The sequence below is a fragment of the Coenobita brevimanus genome, chromosome 48 (assembly GCF_032717465.1).
Source record: "Coenobita brevimanus isolate Jiangsu-jjx chromosome 48, ASM3271746v2, whole genome shotgun sequence".
In the NCBI taxonomy this organism is placed as follows: Eukaryota; Metazoa; Arthropoda; class Malacostraca; order Decapoda; family Coenobitidae; genus Coenobita; species Coenobita brevimanus.
In genome coordinates, this window is record NC_137001.1 from 24,954,875 (window position 1) to 24,977,374 (window position 22,500).

At 43.7% G+C, this 22,500-nt stretch overlaps 2 protein-coding genes across 2 annotated transcripts in view; one reads left to right on the plus strand and one right to left on the minus strand.

Moving 5' to 3' along the window:
• The window catches only part of LOC145399355 (oplophorus-luciferin 2-monooxygenase non-catalytic subunit-like), a 4,070-nt gene extending 1,617 nt beyond the window's left edge, over window positions 1–2,453 (plus strand). The window contains exons 2-3 of the mRNA XM_080272008.1: window positions 1,594–1,713; window positions 2,293–2,453. Coding sequence (XP_080128134.1) covers window positions 1,594–1,713; window positions 2,293–2,453 — 281 coding nt within the window. The remainder of the gene's footprint in view (window positions 1–1,593; window positions 1,714–2,292) is intronic.
• Window positions 2,454–6,097: 3,644 nt separating this feature from the next.
• The window catches only part of LOC145399356 (acid sphingomyelinase-like phosphodiesterase 3b), a 21,603-nt gene continuing 5,200 nt past the window's right edge, over window positions 6,098–22,500 (minus strand). Inside the window, exons 4-11 of the mRNA XM_080272009.1 lie at window positions 20,266–20,416; window positions 18,818–18,917; window positions 16,683–16,870; window positions 13,283–13,387; window positions 11,772–11,839; window positions 9,354–9,513; window positions 8,123–8,272; window positions 6,098–6,310 (exon numbers count right to left, since the gene is read on the minus strand). Coding sequence (XP_080128135.1) covers window positions 6,098–6,310; window positions 8,123–8,272; window positions 9,354–9,513; window positions 11,772–11,839; window positions 13,283–13,387; window positions 16,683–16,870; window positions 18,818–18,917; window positions 20,266–20,416 — 1,135 coding nt within the window. The remainder of the gene's footprint in view (window positions 6,311–8,122; window positions 8,273–9,353; window positions 9,514–11,771; window positions 11,840–13,282; window positions 13,388–16,682; window positions 16,871–18,817; window positions 18,918–20,265; window positions 20,417–22,500) is intronic.

The following is a 22,500-nucleotide window of genomic DNA, read 5'->3' on the forward strand; positions in this document are numbered from 1 at the left end:
AATTCCTCATTTGTCAGTCTGTCTCTCCACGCAACTCCACATCCACATCCACACCACAACACTCCTTCACTTCCTCATTTGTCAGTCTGTCTCTCCACGTAACTCCACATCCACACCACAAGACTCCTTCACTTACCCATTTGTCAGTCTGTCTCTCCACGCAACTCCACATCCACATCCACACCACAACGCTCCTTCAATTCCTCATTTGTCAGTCTGTCTCTCCACGCAACTCCACATCCACATCCACACCACAACACTCCTTCACTTCCTCATTTGTCAGTCTGTCTCTCCACGTAACTCCACATCCATATCCACACCACAACGCTCCTTCACTTCCTCATTTGTCAGTCTGTCTCTCCACGTAACTCCACATCCACATCCACACCACAAACTCCTTCACTTCCTCATTTGTCAGTCTGTCTCTCCACGTAACTCCACATCCATATCCACACCACAACACTCCTTCACTTCCTCATTTGTCAGTCTCTCTCTCCACGTAACTCCATATCCACATCCACACCACAACGCTCCTTCAATTCCTCATTTGTCAGTCTGTCTCTCCACGTAACTCCACATCCACATCCACACCACAACACTCCTTCACTTCCTCATTTGTCAGTCTGTCTCTCCATGTAACTCCACATCCACACCACAGGACTCCTTCACTTACCCATTTGTCAGTCTGTCTCTCCACGTAACTCCACATTCACATCCACACCACAACGCTCCTTCAATTCCTCATTTGTCAGTCTGTCCACGCAACTCCACAGGCACCTCTCAAACAACTCATTTCCACTGCACTCACTCTTGACTTGTGTCCCTCCAACATGCACTTATATTTGACACTTACATCATCGTCTTCCTAACCTTACTTCACACTTATAAAATGAGGTGAGGTAGGGTCAAGAAAAGAATGATAAAACACACACACACACACACACACACACACACACACACACACACACACACACACACACACACAGAAATATTAAAAAGCATGGCTATCTGAAATGAAAGCTAGGTAACACTGACCATAGGCAAAAACAGAAAGAAAGACAGACAGACAGACAGAAAGACAGCAGGAGCCACCAAAACACACTGTTTCTCCATCTATCTATAGTCAGGGGCCTTAATCTCGTAAGGGGTGGCCACAAACAAATCGCCCCCTGCGTTTAAAAGACTGGAGGTCATAGGCACTGGGAAAATAAGCTGGGGAGGACAGTTCCAGAGTTGACCAAGTGTGTATCGAATTATATGCAGTACAGTAGGTGTGTGTGTGTGTGTGTGTGTGTGTGTGTGTGTGTGTGTGTGTGTGTGTGTGTGTGTGTGTGTGTGTGTGTGTGTGTAAATTATTGTGCATATAAACTACAATCCCAGAGTTTATCTATCTATTGCCAGATGCCTTAATCCCGTAAGGGGTGGCCACAAACAAATCACCTCCATGTCGCCCTGTCCCCCGCCATTTCACCGCTGCGCTCCCAGCTCACTCCCCCCTTTCTCATATACCTCTCCACTCCCTCCATCTCATCCTCGGCCTCCCCCTCACAGCTGATAGGGATCAATCTAAGCCTTCTTCTTCCCCTCCTACAGGTCTGGGCACCAATACATACCTAGCACTACTGAAAAACAATATCACAACTTTACCTGAAGAAGTATGGCGACAGGTATTTGAGCAACTCAGCCTTGGTCAGGGCTCCGTGCTCCTTGATGGTAAGTGCCTCGACTCCAGCTCTCAATTTCCCTTCTCTCTAGTCACGCATGGCCCTGTCCTACTTCCTGGTTGGTCTCTCTGGTCTCTCAAAGGTCTCTAGCACACGCCATGTCTCTGTTCTCCTTGATGGGTCTCTAGTTCCTTCTCTCTCTCTCTCTCGCAGGTCTTTGGTCATATACAGAAGCTAAAATTGCGATTCCTGTATATTTTTATGATCGATCTCTGACAGATTCGTATACTATGACCTTTGACCCCCCAGGTAACCCCTTGGCGTGTGGATGTGACCTTACTCTCTCTCTCTCTCTAATCACCCCTCACCTGCACACACCTTACTCACCTCACAAATTAACCTTTGACCCCCCCACAGGTAACCCCCTCCCTCTCTCTCTCTCTCTTTCTTTCTCTCTGTCTCTCTGCCTCTCTCTCTCTCTCTCTCTCTCTCACCTTCCCCACCTCACTAATTAACCTTTGACCCACCTCAGGTAACCCCTTGGCGTGTGGATGTGACCTAGCTCTCTCTCTCTCTCTCTCTCTCTCTCTCTCTAATCATCCCTCACCTTCCCCACCTCACTAATTAACCTTTGACCCCGCAGATAACCCCTTGGCGTGTGGCTGTGACCTAGCGTGGTTGGTCACTGATCCTACCTTGCTTGTACACCTGGCCGAGGGCGCTACCTGTGCAGACGATACACCTGTGCATGACCTCGACCCTCAGTACTACGAGACGAATTGCACATGACCACCCTATCTATCTATCTGTCTATCTATCTATCTATATCCTATCTATCTGTCTATCTATCTATCTATCTATCTATCTATCTGTACACCTGAGCATGACCTCGACCCTAAGTACTATGAGACAAATTGTACATGACCACCCTATATATCTATCTATCTATCTATCTATCTATCTATCTATCTATTTATCTATCTATCTATCTACCTATCTATAAACTGGCTACCTACCTTTTCATCTATCTATCTATAAACTGACTACCTACCTTCTCATCTATCTATCTATAAACTGACTACCTATCTATCTATCTATCTGTCTGTCTGTCTGTTTATCTATCTATCTGTACCCTGACTATCTATTTATTTATCAGTCTGTCTATCTATCTATCTATCTGTACCCTATCTATCTATCTATCTATCTGTACCCTATCTATCTATCTATCTATCTGTACCCTATCTATCTATCTATCTATCTGTACCCTATCTATCTATCTATCTATCTGTACCCTATCTATCTATCTATCTATCTACACCCTGACTACCTAACTTTATCTATCTATCTATCTATTGCCAGACGTCTTAATCCCGTAAGGAGTAGCCACAAACAAATCGCCTCCATGTCGCCCTGTCCCATGCCATTTCGCTGCCCTTCCCCCAGCTCACACACCCCTCTCTCATATACCATTACTAACAAGTGTAAATATTTAATAACGAAAGTAATTATTTGTCATTCTCCTTTAATAATATATATTCTACTCTTCGTGTTCCCCTCTCTCTCTCTCTCTCTCTCTCTCTCTCCGTTCGTTCCTCCCCCCCTCTATCTGTCTGTCTGTCTGTCTGTCTGTCTGTCTCTCTCTCTCTCTCTCTCTCTCTCTCTCTCTCTCTCTCTCTCTCCTGCAGTCCACCATCGTCCTTTCGGGGGATAGGGAGGGAGTCGAGGGACGCGTGTATAACCAGGCAGCTCCACCACCCAGTTATATCAGTGCCACCACGTGAAGGCGGCGCTCTCTCTCTCTCTCTCTTCTCTCCATTCCTCCCTCCCTCCCTCCCCTCCTCTGTCTCTCTGTCTGTCTATCTCCCTCTCTCTCTCTCTCTCTCCACAAAGAAAACGGAGTGCTGCAGACACCCCTAACAACTTTAAATAATAATAATAATAATAATAATAATAATAATAATAATAATAACACCTTCAAAAACACACGATGCTCTCCTCCTTTTTTGAATTGTTAAAACTATATATCAATGCTTTTTTAACTCCCAAAATACGGGTTTGCAAAGAACTGTATTATTTTATTATCATATTTTTCGAAATAAAATAGTTATACCTGAATATGATTTTCTTGTCCCGACGCTGAGGTACCGTAAAGCATAGAAAACGTGGAATTTGGTGTGTGTGTGTGTGTGTGTGTGTGTGTGTGTGTGTGTGTGTGTGTGTGTGTGTGTGTGAGAGAGAGAGAGAGAGAGAGGGGGGGGAGGTGCGTGTGTGTGTGTGTGTGTGTGTGTGTGTGTGAGAGAGAGGGGGGGGAGAGGTGTGTGTGTGTGAGAGAGAGGGGGGGGGTGTGTGTGTGTGTGTGTGTGTGTGTGTGTGTGTGTGTGTGTGTGTGTGTGTGTGTGTGTGTGTGTGTGAGAGAGAGAGAGAGACCTAATTAGTTTCCATGAAGGTGTGAAAGCAAGGTGGAAATGGGCGCCTCATCCCGTAGACTTAAACTAAACCCTTACAAGATACGGGGTTAGGCAGATAGACAGCTGGATAGATAGATAGACAGATAGACTGATAGATAGATTGAATGATAGACAGATAGATAGCAGTAATTTCTCTCTCTCTCTCTCTCTCTCTCCTATTTCAAACACTTACCTATCTACCTATCTATCTACCTATAGCCAGACGCCTCAACCTCGCAAGGGGTGGCCACAAACAAATCGCCTCCATGTCAACCCGTCCCACGCCATTCCGCTGCCCTTCCCCCAGCTCACGCCCCCCTCCCTCATATACCTCTACACTCCACTCTTCTAAGCTTAATATAATCTCTTAGCCAGGATACCCCTCCCCCCCAAAAAAAAAAAAGAAAAAATCGAAGTCATGGAAACGATAAACTACGGGATTGTAAAATTAAAGACAACATATATAATAATAATAATAATAATAATAATAATAATAATGATGACAATAATAATAATAATAAAATAATAATAATAATAATAATAGTAATAGTAATAATACTAATACTATTACTACTACTACTACTATAACAATAATAATGTGCAGACTTAATGTATACTACTACTACTACTACTACTACTATTGCTACTACTACTACTACTACTACTAATAATAATAATAATAATAATAAGACTTACTGTATAATAATAATAATAATAATAATAATAATAATAATAAAAATAATAACAATAATAATAATAATAATAATAAGACTTACTGTATAATAATAATAATAATAATAATAATAATAATAATAATAATAAAAATAATAATAATAATAATAATAATAATAATAAGGCTTACTTTATCCATCATCATCATCATCATCATCATCATCATAATAATAATAATAATAATAACAATAACAATAATAATAATAATGCTTACTGTATGCATCATTTCCTAGTATTGTCTTTTTAACACTAGAATATGATGCTAGTCACGAAGAAGTGCTACGGAAAGGATGTAGAGCGGCAGTATTGTTTTTTTAACACTGGAATATGATGCTAGTCACGAAGAAGTGCTATGGGAAGGATGTAGAGCCGTAGTATTGTCTTTTTCTGCCACTGAGCTACGTGAAATAAGCTGCAAAAGGACGAAAATCTGGGCCAAGTTAAGGTGAAAGGAGTATAGTCACGAAGAAGTGCTATGGGAAGGATGTAGCGCCGTAGTATTGTCGCTGCTTATTACACGGTGCGTCATCGGCTAGAGTGAATAGGTAGCTCTCTCTCTCTCTCTCTCTCACGTTCCTCCTTCCGTGTATCAGCGAGGTGAGTCAGAGCACTCTTGGGTTACGGGGTTTATTGTACAGGTATACCGAATAGTGATTTACAGCAAAGCGTAGAGTGATGGCAAAGTCTCCTAGCTGACCTTCGTGTTATCATGCCTTCTCTCCAACCCCTGCTGATCTGAAGGGAATCTCTCCGACATTATATACAGCTTGGAGAGGATGGGTGTGTGTGATGCAGTGCCTGGTAGATTTCCATTCACGTGGACTAACCGACTAGGGCTGGTTACTGCACGCGTTTGAATACGGCATGAATTCTTGGTCGTCTGAGGTAAGAAGAAATTGAGATACATCATATGCTGAGAATTCTTGATGGTCTGGGAAAACAAGATTGTGGATATATATTATGTGGCTTGACATTCCTATAGTGAGACGCTGTTTATCTCTCAAGCAGACACTACATCCTATACATTGTTATGAGATATATACTGGTGCCTATAACTATATAATTACATACTGTAGTTACACATAGCACTGTGTCATAACATACTGTGCCTAGATGAGTATGAAACCTAGTATATGGTGCTAGTCACGAAGAAGTGCCGGACGAAGAATCTGGTCCGAGTTAAGATGAAAGGGGTATAGGCAAATCAAGGAGTCAACAGCTGAGCCAAGTTACGATGAAAGGAGTACGTGCAAATCATCGAATCAACACAGAGAGCATCATCAACGTAAGCGCCATTGCAGAGTTGACGGAGGCGAGTGTTGCGATGTTGCAGTCATTGAACCGGGTGTAATCGACTTCCGTAATTGTACACCAGTGCAGAGTTTGACATTTGGCTGTACATTTGGCGGGGTCCTCCAAGCTGACGGTGTTGGCTTGATAGTACTTCTCAAAAATCGATCTCTCATTCTGTGGGCGGAATGCAGTGGGAGTTAGGTGATTTTTGCTTTTGTTTTTGGACCTTGTCTTGTGGTGGTGGTGGTAGTAGTAGTAGTTGTTGCCTAGGCAGTCTGGCCGAACAGCCCCGAGTCCCTAAGGAAGGCCATGGCCGAGACCGGGCTTTCCCACAGAGCTCTCAAGGAGTGTATGTTGTGTTGTTGGCGTAGGTGATTGTGTGCAATGCAGTACTGCATAATGTGCTTAATAGTATGGGGTGCTGTGTTGCAGATTGTGTGCAATGCAGTCTTGCATAATGTGCTTAATAGTATGGGGTGCTGTGTTGCAGATTGTGTGCAATGCAGTCTTGCATAATGTGCTTAATAGTATGGGGTGCTGTGTTGCATATTGTGTGCAATGCAGTCTTGCATAATGTGCTTAATAGTATGGGGTGCTGTGTTGCATATTGTGTGCAATGCAGTCTTCCATAATGTGCTTAATAGTATGGGGTGCTGTGTTGCAGATTGTGTGCAATGCAGTACTGCATAATGTGATTAATAGTATGGGGTGCTGTGTTGCATCCTGGACAGGCATCAGCGACGGAGTCATCCAGCCTCTTCTGATAACTCAAGAGGGCTGGATGATGCCCACATCTCAGCCTGGCCAGGTGGACCCTGTCCTCACGAGGGAGGCAGGATTCAGAAGGGTGGATGTCAGGAGGCCGTGCATGCAGCTGTGTGTTGTCTTTAAGTGACTGAATGGAGCTGCAAGTGATTTGAGTGTGGATATGCTTCTGGAAGCTGGTCTGAGGCGGGCGAGGGGGGAGAAATGACAGTATTTGTGTATGGTATCGTGTGCTGGGTGTTGTTTTGATGTTCCTTGGTGTGTGTGGATGTGCTGCCATGTAGTGTAGTGGATGGTGTGGGTTTGTGGAGGCTGCAGCAAGAAACTGGGTGCCTCTCATGTCTAGGTGATCCTTGACTTTGAGGACTTTGGTTTCTTGATGAAGGTGGACTGTGGGTGTAGTAGCTGTGCAGCCTGTGATTATTTTTAAGGCCTTGTTCTGTATGGTCTGTAGAGTGTTGTAGTGTGTTTTGGTGAGCTTGGAAGCCCAGGCAGGACTTGCATAATTCATCACTGAACGTATGTATTGTTTGTATACTGTGGTGGTGGTTTCTTTGTTGTATGTTGCTGTTGCTGGTGGTGGTGGTGGTGGTGGTAGTGGTTGTGGTGGTGGTGGTGGTAGTGGTGGTGGTGGTGGTGGTAGTGGTGGTGTTATTATTATTGTTATTATTATTATTATTATTATCACTGTGATTGTTGTTATCATTATTGCTATCATCATCATCGTCCTCGTCGTCGTCGTCGTCCTCCTCCTCATTATTATTATTGTTATTATTATTATTATTATTATTATTATTTTACTACTAATACAATTACTACTACTACTACTATTACTACTACAATTACTACTACTGAACCATTATTTCTACGACAACAACAACAACAACAACTACTACTACTATCAATACTATTATTATTATTATTATTATTATTATTATTATTATTATTATTATCATTATATTGAAAGATAAAGGTGACGTGTGAGAATGATAGCAACACCTTGAGGTCAAACAAGGAAGTAGAGTGAGTCAGGGTGAAGTGTGAGAGAGAAGGTGAAGGGCAAGGGTGAAGTGTGAGAGATGAAGGCCAAGGATGAAGTGTGAGAGATAGGGTGAAGGCTGAGGGTGAAGTATGAGAGACAAGGTGAAGGCTGAGGGTGTAGTGTGACAGATAAAGGCCAAGGGTGAAGTGTGAGGTGTGAGAGAGATATTTAAGCAATACCTTGAGGTCTCTAGCCAAGGAGTAGAGTGAAGTAGGGGTGATGGAGTCCAAGTTGTAGGCAGAGGTGAAGTCATACTCCAGTGTCCAGTCAGCCTCACCCTCCAAATTGGCCTTCGTCAGGTTCAGGTAGTAGGTTGAGACTTCGAGGATCTGTGAAGAATATTGTACTGGTGAAGGAGTATAGTGTTTATATCGTAACTATGCTCTCCTATCGTGTAATGTAGGTGGAATTTGATCGTAACTCAGCTAGCATTTAGTGGTATCGTTGGGAAAGGATATATCGTAACTGTGCTCTCCTATCGTGTACTGTAATCAATCAATCAATCAATCATTTCCTGTGGCACCCCACGGGATGCATAGGGCCTCGATGAACTCTCTCCACCAATATTTGTCTCTTGCCATCTCCTTCAGGTCCCACCAACACTCCTCTCCTGCTTCTCTTTTCATTGTCCTCAGCCAGGTTTCCCTCGGCCTACCTCTGCCTCTTCTTCCTCTAGCAGTCCACTCTGGCACATCCTGTATTAAACTGCCTTCTTTTATGTGCCCCAGCCATTCCCTCGGCCTACCTCTACCTCTTCTTCCTCTAGCAGTCCACTCTGGCACATCCTGTATTAAACTACCTTCTTTTCTGTATATGTGCCCCAGCCACTTCCAGCGAGACAGTTTCACATATTCATTAACTGGTTCCACTCTCGTAATATCCCTTACTCTTGCATTTGTAACTCTGTCTTGCCACTTTACCCCAAGAATCCTTCTCAATATTTTATTCTCAAATCCTAATACTTTCTGATCTGTTGCAATTGTACTGTACCATGACTCATGCCCGTAAATTATAATTGGTCTAAGTGTATTATAGGTGAAATTTTATCGTACCGAAGCTAGCCCTCAGTAGTATCGTAGGGGATGTATCGTAACTGCTGTCCTGAGGGTGGCTATCGTAAGAAGGGGTGCACGGTAGGTAAGGCTGTATCGTAAAGAAAGTCGTATCGTAACTATCCTCTCGGGTGATTGTGTCGTAGGTGTATCGTAAGGCAGTGTCGTAAATCACCTGTCCGTTGTGTTTATCGTAAGTAATTAGACTTATGCCAGGATTATCGTAAATGTATCGTAAGACAGTGTCGTAAAATGGTATCGTAACTCACCTGTCCATTGTAATTATCGTAAGTGTATCGTAAGGCAGTATCGTAACTAACCTCCCTAATAACTATCGTAAAATGGTATCGTAACTCACCTGTCCGCTGCCTCTGTCGTAGGTAATTAGGCGGATCCCTGGGTTGTTCGCACCTGTCTCGGGCGATAGAGTGGAGCGCCAGGGGGTCACACCGGGCGCGATAAGCTGGTAAGAAATTGGCGTCCCTGGGTCATTGGTCTTTTGGTCCTTGAAGAAGAGTCTGGGAAAGAAATATGGGTGATTTGATAAGAGTACAATGTCTATCTATCTATCTACGGTTGCTATCTATCTATCTACCTACCTATCTACCTATCTATATATTTATCTGTCTACCTACCTATCTATCTACCTACCTACCTACCTATTTATCAAGCTATCTCTTTATCTATCTATCTGTCTATCCATCTACCTATCTATCTATAGCCAGACGCCACCATAGGGTAAAGGGTGGCCGTTTGTCTTTGAGTTATTTGTTTTACGGGGAGGGGCACTAACCCTCCGCCAACTCACTTGTTGACACGTAGGGAGCACGTATGGTTGGTTATATGGTTACCACCCAGCGTTGTAAATGGTTTCTTGGCTTACAGGAATGTAAAGCCACCTGAAAAGGAAAGAAGAGTAATAAAAAGTGACAGGAAAGATGGGAGAAATAGGAAGAGAGGAGGACAGGCACAGAAAATGAATTATAAAGGTGAAGGGAGAAGTAGGCAGCACTACATCAAGCGAGTGGATGATGGTGAGAAATAGGAAGAGAGGAGGACAGACACAGAAAAATAATACTAAAGGTGAAGGAAGAAGTAGGCAGCACTACATCAAGTGAGTGGATGATGGTCGCCACTACCTCCAAGCAGTCCAACCAGAGTCTACCCTGCCTCTTCGACTTTCCACAATCCCTTCCCATGATTTAACCTGCTTTTTTTTAAATCATTATTTCTTTAATGCAAGGAAGAAGGAACCAAAGGCCAGGAGCCCGCAAACCATTCCCTCCAAGAAAAAAAAAAACAATACAAAAGAGAGCCAAATTCAAGATCCGTTCATTTCGAGATGCCTGGCGTTTGAAAGACTGGAGATCATAGGAAGTAGGAAATACAGACAGAGGGAGACAGTTCCAGAGTTGACCTGTTGTATAAATGAAGGACTGGGAGTAACAGTTAACTCTTGCATTAGAGAGTTGGACAGAAAAGGGATGAAGGGAAGTAGGAGATACACACAGAGGGAGACAGTTCCAGAGTTGACCTGTTGCATAAATGAAGGACTGGGAGTAACGGTTAACTTTTGCATTAGAGAGTTGGACAGAAAAGGGATGAAGGGAAGTAGGAACTATAGAGGGAGACAGTTCCAGAGTTGACCTGTTGCATAAATGAAGGACTGGGAGTAACAACTCTTGCATTAGAGAGTTGGACAGAAAAGGGATGAAGGGAAGTAGGAAATACAGACAGAGGGAGGCAGTTCCAGAGTTGACCTGTTGCATAAATGAAGGACTGGGAGAAGTAGGAAATACAGAAAGAGGGAGGCAGTTCCAGAGTTGACCTGTTGCATAAATGAAGGACTGGGAGAAGTAGGAAATACAGAAAGAGGGAGGCAGTTCCAGAGTTGACCTGTTGCATAAATGAAGGACTGGGAGTAACGGTTATTTGCATCGGAGAGTTGGACAGAAAAGGGATGAGAGTTTACTGCTAGACTTCAAACACCTAACGACCGAATAGCTCACAAGAAATTTAAAGTTACTCAAATATCTGACCAACTCAAAACAAAACTGAGCCGTCTTAGGAACACACGAACTGACATCTTCCAACTGAGACGTAAACAGGAAAAAAATATATATATATCTGATAAGAGGAAGGACAATTTTTTTTCTTTGCTCTCACTGGATGATTTGTCCTCACAGTTAAGGGGTTAGTACGTGCCACAGGTGTAACAATAGATTAGAATATGATGCTAGTCATGAAGAAGTGCTATGGGATGAATTTAGAGCCGTAGTATTATCACTGAACTACGTGAAATAAGCTGCAAAAGGACGAAAATCTGGGAGCCACAGGTGTAACAATAGATTAGAATACGATGCTAGTCATGAAGAAGTGCTATGGGAAGAACTGAGAGCCGTAGTATTATCGCTAAACTACGTGAAATAAGCTGCAAAAGGACGAAAATCTGGGAGCCACAGGTGTAACAATTGATCAGAATATGATGCTAGTCATGAAGAAGTGCTATGGGATGAATTTACAGCCGTAGTATTATCCCTGAACTACGTGAAATAAGCTGCGAAAGGACGAAAATCTGGGACGTTAAGGTGAAAGAAGTGGGCAAGGACGAAATCCGGGTCAAGTAAAGGAGAAGGAACTGCAAAAGGACGAAAATCTGGAACGTTAAGGTGAAAGACGAGGAAAAGGACGAAAATCTTGGCCGTTAAGTGAAAGACAGGCAGGAGAAAGACAATCGAGGTCATGTTAAGGTGAAAGAACTATGGCAAACACATACCTGAAGGAGTCGGTGTGGTGGTGGGCAAAGAACTGGGCTTCTATGACGGCTGCGTGTTTCTCTACCATCTGCAGGGAGGTAGAGAACAATAATAACACTTTACTTCATCTATCTGTCTATCTATTGCCAGACGCCTTAATCCCGCAAGGGGTGGCCACAAACAACTCGCCTCCATGTCGCCCTGTCCCCCGCCATTTCATTGCCCTGCTCCCAGCTCACACATCCCTCTCTCATACACCTCTCCACTCCATCCCTCCATCTCATCCTTGGCCTCCCCTTCCCTCTCCTCCCCTCCACCTCACTCACATACACTCTCCTCATCAGTCTCTCACTCTCCATCCTCTCCACATGGCCAAACCACCTCAATTTGTTTCTGCTAACGCTCTCTATCACATCCACAGCATAACGCTCCTTCACTTCCTCATTTGTCAGTCTGTCTCTCCATGTAACTCCACATGCACCTCACTCACATACACTCTCCTCGTCAGTTTCTCACTCTCCAGCCTCTCAACATGGCCCAACCACCTCAGCGTGTTTCTCCTAACGCTTCCTATCACATCCACATCCACACCACAACGCTCCTTCACTTCCTTATTTGTCAGTCTGTCTCTCCATGTGACTCCACAGGCTCCTCTCAAATAACTGATTTACTTCATACCTGCACCAAAGAAAATGGAGGAGGTTATGCATTCACCTGCGTCTGTCCGCCTGTGTGTCTGTGTACAAGATAACTCAAAAAATTACTATCACACTCCACTGAAATTTGGTGGACAGGAGGGCAATGGGTCCAGGAGGATTTGATTAGATTTTGAGGGCGAACTGAATCCAAAATTTCCAAATGCAGGAAGTAGTAGAAAATGCCACTAATGATGGCGAGGGTATGCACTCTCTGTGATCCTGTGTATATTACCTGGATGCAGGAGATGTACTGGAGTGTGAGGCAGGGGTGGAGAGGTCAGTTAGAACGAGAGTGGCGTCAGTATGGGTAACGTGGAAGGAAATAGCTAGCCTAATGGTCAACAAACACATACCACTGAGACCCAGAAGTAAAATATATGAGGCCTGCATTAGATCAGTACTGATATATGGTCCTGAAACATGGGCTTTGACAGATAGACTGATGAATGTTCTGAGGAGCAGTGATCGTAGAATGCTAAGATACATGACGGGAGTGAGATGGCAGGACAGAGTTTTAAGTGAGGAGGTAGCCAGATGATGCGGGGTGACGGATCTTGATATCACCTTGAGGCAGACGCGGCTTAGATGATTTGGGCACGTGAGGAGGAGTGAGGAAGGGAGCTGTGTGAGAATAGCAGGGGAACTGGAGGTGCTGGGACGTCGACCGCCAGGAAGACCTAAGATGACCTGGAAACGTGTTGTAACGCAAGGAAGACTGGGTATTGGAGAAGATTTAATCCAGGACAGGAAGCAGTGGAGAAAAGCCATCGCACATCCAACCCCAGTTTGAATACGGGAACAGAAGGACGAAAAACGAAGATGATGAGGATTACCTGGATGTAGCGGTCGTTGTGTCTCTCCTGGTACCAGTGGAATCCTGCCTGCGTCTGTTGGTACCGCTCAAAACTGCCGGGTGGGATGTGGCCAACGAGGTACACCTGAAAAACACACACACCTTAATTATGCTACACACACCTGTCTTACATATAAACTGGCGCTGACGAGGACCCTACACGTGGTTTGCTATGCACCCTTGATGAAGCAACTGCGGCGTCCATCCGGGAGCAAAACCTCCCCATATTTCCCCGAGCCTCGCTGTGGGAAGGGCCCTGGTGTGACCCTGGTGAGGCAGTGTGTACCACAAGGAGGCGCCGGATTCCTACACGGTGTATGTACTGTACTGTTTCTGTAGGACGGCCCCACAGAACCACTTGCTTACCTGTGGTCGACGGGTCTGCTTGGACAAACAGACCAGGGTTAAGTGATAAAAACAATAACATATGGAAATAAAACACATCTGTCTTACTCCTGTCTGTATTCTACATATATATCTATTTATCTGTGATAGGTAGGGGTGTCAATCCATCCACTCACTTAATGTAGTGCTCTGCAATGACTGACGAGCCAAATGTTTCTGTTAACCTGGGAAACCATTTACTATGCTGGGTGGTAACCATATAACCAAATGGGTGCCTGGTGGTCTAGTGGTCCTGCCTAAACTGCCAAACATACAACTGTCAGACCTACAACACACACACACACACACACACACACACACACACACACACACACACACACTCACACTCTCTCTCTCTCTCTCTCCAAATACACTTCGTCCACTCTGCTCACTTACCCATCCTTCTCCCTACACAACACCTTACTTTCCTTACTAACACATTCCCTGCTTCCCTATCCTTGTCTTTAACTCACAGGATGGTTTCTTTCAATACAACCTTCACTCTGAAAGACACGAAAAGGTCTGAGAGTCCCGGGTTCGATCCAGGCATAGTGGTAATATAGTGGATGATTTTTTCTGTGTAATGTACAGGCTTCTTCTTCACCTCTTGCTGTTCCTTTCCTTTGTACCCCTGTCTATGCTTACTGTCTCCTCTTCCTTACCTCTGAACAAACGTCATGATCGTATAATTCTTTAGTATACATATCAGCTGGTGGTAGGTGGTGGCGACCATCATCCACTCACTTGATGTAGTGCTGCCTACTTCTTCCTTAGCCTGTATCATTCTTTTTCTGTGTCTGCCCTCCTCTCTTCCTATTTCTCACCATCATCCACTCACTTGATGTAGTGCTGCTTACTTCTTCCTTAGCCCGTATCATTCTTTTTCTGTGTCTGCCCTCCTCTCTTCCTATTTCTCACCATCATCCACTCACTTGATGTAGTGCTTCCTACTTCTTCCTTAGCCTTTATCATTCTTTTTCTGTGCCTGTCCTCCTCTCTTCCTATTTCTCACCATCATCCACTCACTTGATGTAGTGCTGCCTACTTCTTCCTTAGCCTTTATCATTCTTTTTCTGTGCCTGCCCTCCTCTCTTCCTATTTCTCCCATCTTTCCTGTCACTTCTTATTGCTTTTCTTTCCTTTACAGGTGGCTTTACATTGAGTGACAAGCCAAATGGTTTCCTGTAAGCCAGGAAACCATTTACAACGCTGGGTGGTAACCATATAACCAAACCATACGTGCTGCCTACGTGTCAACAAGTGGGTTGGTGGAGGGTTAGTGCCCCTCCCCGTAAAACAACTAACTCAAAGACGAACGGCCACCCCTTACGGGATTATGGCGTCTGGCAATAGATAGATAGATAAACAAATAAGTCTCTGATTATATTTGATTTTTTTTTTTAACGCAAGGAAGAAGGAACCAAAGGCCAGGAGTCCACAAACCGTTCCTTCCAAGAAAACATAAACAATACAAACGAGAGCCAAATTCAAAGTCGTGCCTAAAACCTAAAAAAAAATATATAGAGAGAGAAAACTTTAAAATCTATCCCAAAATGAGCAAAATAATCTCGTGTTTGCCAAAAAAATATATATATATAATAAATACATAAAAATCTATACAGCACTTATTTTAACCTAACCATAGTCCCTGCCCCATTCAGCTCAATTGATGGCCAGGTGCAGGCGGACTGAAAAGCTGATTTGACTAGTAACCAAGGAGATTCATTCCTACCCCATCAAATTTCATGCAACCACGATTAGCCATTCATGTTTTTGAGTGACCCAGATTCGTATGATTTAAAAAAAAGGTGCTTAAGTGAAAAAAAAATTGACCTACAGACTGAAAGGAAGATTTGACTAATAACCAAGGAGACTCATTCATACTCTATCAAATTTCAAACAGCCAGGATTAAGTATTCATGTTTTTGAGTGACCCAGATTCGTCTACTACAAAAAATGAGCAGTGGACTGAAAGGCTGATTTGACTAATAACCAAGGAGATTCATTCCTACCCCATCAAATTTCAAGCAACCACGATTTAGCATTCATGTTTTTGGAGTGACCCAGATTCAACTGAAAAAAATATATATATATATAGAATAATAGTGGACTGAAAGGCTGATTTGACTAATAACCAAGGAGATTCATTCCTACCCCATCAAATTTCAAACAACAGCCATTCATGTTTTTGGAGTGACCTAATTTTGTCATGTGAAAAAAGGTGTAAAACAGTGAAAAAAATGACCTACAGACTGAAAGAATGATTTGACTAGTAACCAAGGAGACTCATTCCTACCCCATCAAGTTTCAAGTAGCCACGATTTAGCATTCACGTTTTTGAAGTGACCCAGATTCAATTATAAAAAAAAAAGGGGATTTGTAAGATGAAAAAAGGGGATTCGCAATTTCTTTCATTCTTTTTACGTGTCCGATTCTGGGCAAAGGCTTCAGTGCCTATCCCCAAGGCCCTGTGGTTTTCCTTGGGGCCCAGTAATCCCACATCTCCACATGTCACCACTTGGGCACAAACACCCACCGTCCATACTGAATACATGCTAGGGCTGTCTCATACAGGACTGGTGTAGTGGTATTAGCGGGGGTATTTTTATGGCACTAACACCCACAGTCCATACTTAATACATGCTAGGGCTGTCCCATACAGGACTGGTGTATTGGTATTAGCGAGGGTATTTTTACGACATGTCAGCGGGTCATCTGGTAGATCAGAAAAGTCTGCTTTTATGAAATTCAAATCCTTAAACTGTTCCCTGCCTCAGCGGGATTTGAACCCGGGTCCATTAGGACTGCAGGCCGCCTCTCTACCGATTCAGCCACCGCCTCGCCCGACATTACGCCAACAGTATCTGATATTCCCAGTTAGTTACCCATCCATGTACTAACCAGACCCAACAATACTTTGGTGATCGGACGTGAAGGGTGCACTCAACGTGGGAAGATGAAAATGGTGCATATGTGGCAAAAGTGACACTACTCACTCTTCTCTTTCTCTCGCTCAGGCCGGTCAGGAGTTCGTCAGCCCACACAAACTGCCCGTCGGGGTCAAGGCCACTGGGGTCAGAGTCTGGGATGCCAGAGGTCAGGTCATTGCTCTTGTACCACAGCAGCGTGTTCAGTGCCACCATCGTCACGCTTGAGTTGGGAATGTCCGCCCAATACCGACCGCCTGTAGAGTGAAAAATGAAAGTGAAAATGAATGTGAAAGTGAATTAAGTCACTTCTCATACTATGTTACTCTGTTTCATACTATTATCTCTCTCTCTCTCTCTCTCTCTCACACACACACACACACACACACACACACACACACACACACACACACACAATCTTGTCAAAATCATTCCTTTTTGAAGGCAGCCTACATACTTACTGTCAAGTCGCCTATGGCGCGGACTTCTACGCCACTGTTTTCTATGACATAGCAAGGTGCCACACCCCCAAAACGAACCACATGCATAAACTATCTAAGGGGCGGGCACGGCAAGGTTTGAAACGTGCGGGATATTCCCCTGGCAGCACGCTCCCCTGTTTGTAAACAAAGAAGACGGGGACCACTTCAGCTCCATACTACAAGTGCTCCAACTGTGGACTTTCTTCTCTCTTATGAGGAGGTTAAACTTCACGAAATTCATTGCGTTAAGTAATGAAACATTAAAGATTCTCTGGGTATTGTGACTAGTTTATAGGTTGGTAAAACCGCTATGAACAGGTTAGTGATGAAGCATCTATCTCTAAGACGAAGTATAATGCCTCCCATCATCATCATCACGTAAATAAGAATGATTATTAATGTGTTGAATGTGAATTTTGTTGACACTTGAGCATACAAACTGTATCAAATAAACTTCTTCAATCAGTGCTTGACCAGGCAGCCTCCGCCATCTTTAATGTTTGGGTCGGTCAGCTGATCTGTGTCTACTTGGCTGAGCTTTTTTTCGCTCGATCTGCAGCCGTGGTATTGCCCAGGTAGACACGAGGCTGATCACCCTCCCGTTTTTTGTGCCTATTGTTACGTGTAATACATGCACTGACTGATTGCTTGACTGTGGGCGTGTGTAAAGTGGGGAAATGTGGGGAAAAATGGGGTGAAAAAGGGGACTTTGGGCAAACGTCCAGAACTAAATCCCATTTTTCTCATAGGTTTAGTTATTTGTATGGCACGGTTTTCTATGGCACGGGCGCGGTCCAGAACTAATTAGCCGCGCCTTAGGAGACTTGACTATTTTTATTAGTGAGTCTACATACTTACTTTGAAAATATAAACAATTCTACTTTGATGCCTGTCTTCATACATGCTTTGTAAATATAAGCAAGACTACCCGTCACCTGAAAGCCAGGCAGACTGTAATAATATTGCTAGATGAAAACTTGACCATCACGTATCCACCCTGGTTGACTCCCAGTGCTGGTGGAGTGACATGTGAACTCAAGTGGTGACTCTAAACAACTTTCATCAATAACTTCTCCTTCTACAATTAATACTTCTCTGAATTTTGAGTTTTTGCAAGACAGACAGACACACACACTTCGTACAAAAATAATCACCATCTACTTCATTTATCTGGCCTAAAATTTCTACTTTCAAGCCTATCTGGAGATTGAGAGACTAACGAGGAGAGTGTGAGTGAGGTGGAGGGGGGAAGAGGGAAGGGGAGGCCAAGGATGAGATGAAGGGATGGAAGGGAGAGGATAGAGAGCGAGAGACTGAGGAGGAGAGTGTATGTGAGTGAGGTGGAGGGGGGGAGAGGCAGGGGGAGGCCAAGGATGAGATGGAGGGATGGAGTGGAGATGATGGAGTGAGAGACTGACGAGGAGAGTGTATGTGAGTGAGGTGGGGAGAGGCCAAGGATGAGATGGGGGGATGGGAGAGGATGGAGAGCGAGAGACTGACGAGGAGAGTATGTGAGTGAGGTGGAGGGGGGAAGAGGGAGAGGAGCCAAGGATGAGATAGAGAGGTAAAGTGGAGAGGTATATGAGAGATGGGGGTGTGTGTGAGCTGGGAGCAGGGCAATGAAATGGAGGGGGACAGGGCGACATGGAGGCGATTTGTTTGTGGCTTACGGGATTAAGGCGTCTGGCAATAGATAGATAAGAGTGAAGCCTGTCTACCTACTTGATCTGAAACTACTGTAGGCTTCCGTATCAATGCTTCTCAGCCACTCTGCCCATATCTCCGCTACCTTCGACTGAATGGAACTTTCTCCTATTGGTGCCTGAAAGAAACAAACAAACACATTAACAAACAATGGATCTTACTGTCGGTGGGATGAGAGGCTTCGTAACACCTTTTCCATACCGATTTATTTTGCTTAGAGGCTTCGTAACACCTTTTCCATACCGATTTATTTTGCTTAGAGGCTTTGTAACGCCTTTTCCATACCGATTTTGCTTAGAGGCTTCGTAACACCCTTTCTTTAGTGATTTATTTTACTTTACCAGATCTTAATATTCTGTAGTATATACCTTGGGTCATTTTTGAAATTAATATAGCATCACTGATTTGCATGGGATAATATATGTTTAACAGAGGAAGAAACAATGATAGTGTTTAAGATAGCTGGAAATACACTTAGAGTACCACACACACACACACACACACACACACACACACACACACACACATATGAAAGAGGGAGAAGGAGGCAGATGATGAGATGGAGGGATGAAATGGAGAGGTATATGAGAGTGGGAGGGGGAGACCAAGAATGAGATGGAGAGATGAAGTGGAGAGGTATATGAGAGAGGGAGGGGGGAGGCCAAGAATGACATGGAGGGATGGAGTGGAAAAGCACATGAGAGAGGGAGAGGGAGACAGATGATGAGATGGAGTGGAGAGGTATATGAGAGTGGGAGGGGGGAGCCCAAGGGTGAGATGGAGAGATGAAGTGGAGAGATATGAGAGAGGGAGGGAAAGACCGTGGATGAGATGGAGGGATAGGGTGGAGAGGTACATGACAGTGAGGGGTGTGAGATAGGGGAGGGTAGTGAAAAGGCAGGGGACAGGGCGACATGGAGGCGATTTGTTTGTGGCCACCCCTTACGGGATTAAGGCGTCTGGCAATAGATAGAATAGACTTTTACTTTTAGGGGGTCCTATGCTAAACAGATCATCTCTACTCCTTTCACCTTAACTTGGCCCAGATTTTCGTCCTTTTGCAGCTTATTTCACGTAGCTCAGTGGCAGAAAAAGACAATACTACGGCTCTACATCCTTCCCATAGCACTTCTTCGTGACTATACTCCTTTCACCTTAACTTGGCCCAGATTTTCGTCCTTTGGCAGCTTATTTCACGTAGCTCAGTGGCAGAAAAAGACAATACTACGGCTCTACATCCTTTCCTTAGCACTTCTTCGTGATTAGTATTATATTCTAGTGTTGTTTATTGATGCAGCCATACACCCTTTCCACAACACTTCTTCCACACACACACACACACACACAAATGGAGAGATGGCAATTTTAGGCCAACGTAAACACCCACACACACACACGCACAGACACACCCACACCCACACACACACGGCACCAGCAAGCTAAAAGAAGACAAGCGAGCACAATACCTGGTTCTTGGGATGAAAGTCGTGATTGCCCAGTACGGGGATTACAAGAGTGTACTGGAAGCTCTGTTGGATGATATTGCTTAAGGTACTAATGATTTCCAGCACCTTTTCCTCGCTGAAGTACTGGTCTGATACGTGGGCCGTGTCATCCCTGGGGTCAAGAGAGGTCATGAGAGGTCACACTAGGTCAACATTTATTTATCTGTTTATATTACTCTATCTGTTTATATACCTAGGGGGCGTGACCGTGTGTGTGTGTGTGTGTGTGTGTGTGTGTGTGTGTGTGTGTGTGTGTGTGTGTGTGTGTGTGTGTGTGCTTTATCTCTCAAGGACTAGCGTATCTAATGTTCGTGTGTGTGTGTGTGTGTGTGTGCTTTATCTCTCAAGGACTAGCGTATCTAATGTTCGTGTGTGTGTGTGTGTGTGTGTGTGTGTGTGTGTGTGTGTGTGTGTGTGTGTGTGTGTGTTCTAGTATCAAGGAAGAGATACAGATTTACTGATAAAAATGATAATGTCTGATAGCTTGTGTTAACTTGAGTCATCCTTGAAGTAGTAGTAGTAGTAGTAGTAGTTGTAGTATGAGTAGTTGCAGTAGAAGTTATTATTAGTAGTAGCAGTAGTAGTAGTAGTAGTAGTAGCATAGTAGTAGTAGTAGTAGTAGTAGTTGTGATAGCAGTTGTTGTAGTATGAGTAGTTGCAGTAGAAGTTATTATTAGTAGTAGCAGTAGTAGCAGTAGTAGTAGTAGTAGTAGTTGCAGTTGTTAGAAATAGTAGTGGTAACAGTAGAAGTAGTAGCAGCAGTAGTGGTATTAGTATTAATAGTAGTAATTATAGTAGTAGTAGTAGTAGTAGTAGCAGCTGTTGTAGTATGAGTAGTTGCAGTAGAAATTATTTGCAGTAGTAGTAGTAGTAGTTGCAGTTGATGTTAGAAATAGTAGTGGTAACAGTAGAAGTAGTAGCAGCAGTAGTGGTATTAGTATTAATAGTAGTAATTATAGTAGTAGTAGTAGTAATAATAATAGTAATAGTAGTAGTAGTAGTTGTAGTAATAGTAGTAGTAGCAGTAGTTGTAGTAGTAGTAGTAGTAGCAGTTGTTGTAGTATGAGTAGTTGCAGTAGAAATTATTATTATTAGTAGTAGTAGTAGTACGAGTAGTGGTAATAGTAGTAGTGGTAGTAGTAGCAGTACTTGCAGTTGATGTTAGAAACAGTAGTGGTAATAGTAGAAGTAGTAGCAGCAGTAGTGGTATTAGTATTAATAGTAGTAGTAGTAGTAGTAATAATAATAGTAATAGTAGTAGTAGTAGTAGTAGTAGTAGCAGTTGTTGTAATATGAGTAGTTGCAGTAGAAATTATTATTAGTAGTAGTAGTAGTAGTAGTAGTAGTAGTAGTAGTGGTAGTAGTAGCAGTAGTTGCAGTTGATGTTAGAATAGTAGTGGTAATAGTAGAAGTAGTGGCAGCAGTAGTGGTATTAGTATTAATAGTAGTAGTAGTAATACTAGTAGTAGTAGTAGTAGTGGTAGTAGTAGTAGCAGCAGCAGCAGCAGTAGTAGTAGTAGTAGTAGGAGTAAGGTGGTGGTGGATGTTGTGGTTATTATTATTATTATTATTATTATGAGATGGAGGGATGGGGTGGAGAGGTATATGAGAGAGGGGGGTGTGAGTTGGGAGCAGGGGAGTGAAATGGCGGGGGACAGGGCGACTTGGAGGCGATTTGTTTGTGGCCACCCCAAACGGGATTGAGGCGTCTGGCAATAGATAGATAGATAGATTATTATTATTATCATTATTATTATTATTATTATTATTATTGATAGTAGTAGTAGTAACTCCAAGGTCCATCTAGGAAACCCAGTGGACTGCAGGCTGAAACTATCCTTCCGCAAACTACTCTATTTGGGGGGGAGATAGGGAGGGAGTTGAGAGACGTGTGTAGAACCAGGCAGCTCCACCACCCAGTTATATCAGTGCCACCACGTGAAGGCCCCTCTCTCTCTCTCTCTCTGCTGCAGTCCACCATCGTCCTTTCGGGGGATAGGGAGGGAGTTGAGGGACGTGTGTATAACCAGGCAGCTCCACCACCCAGTTATATCAGTGCCACCACGTGAAGGCCTCTCTCTCCACCACGGAATAAGTCGGTCAGAGAGAGTTAATAAGGACCTCAGCATACGATTTCAGCATAAAAGAGAGAGAGAGAGAGAGAGAGAGAGAGAGAGAGAGAGAGAGAGAGAGAGA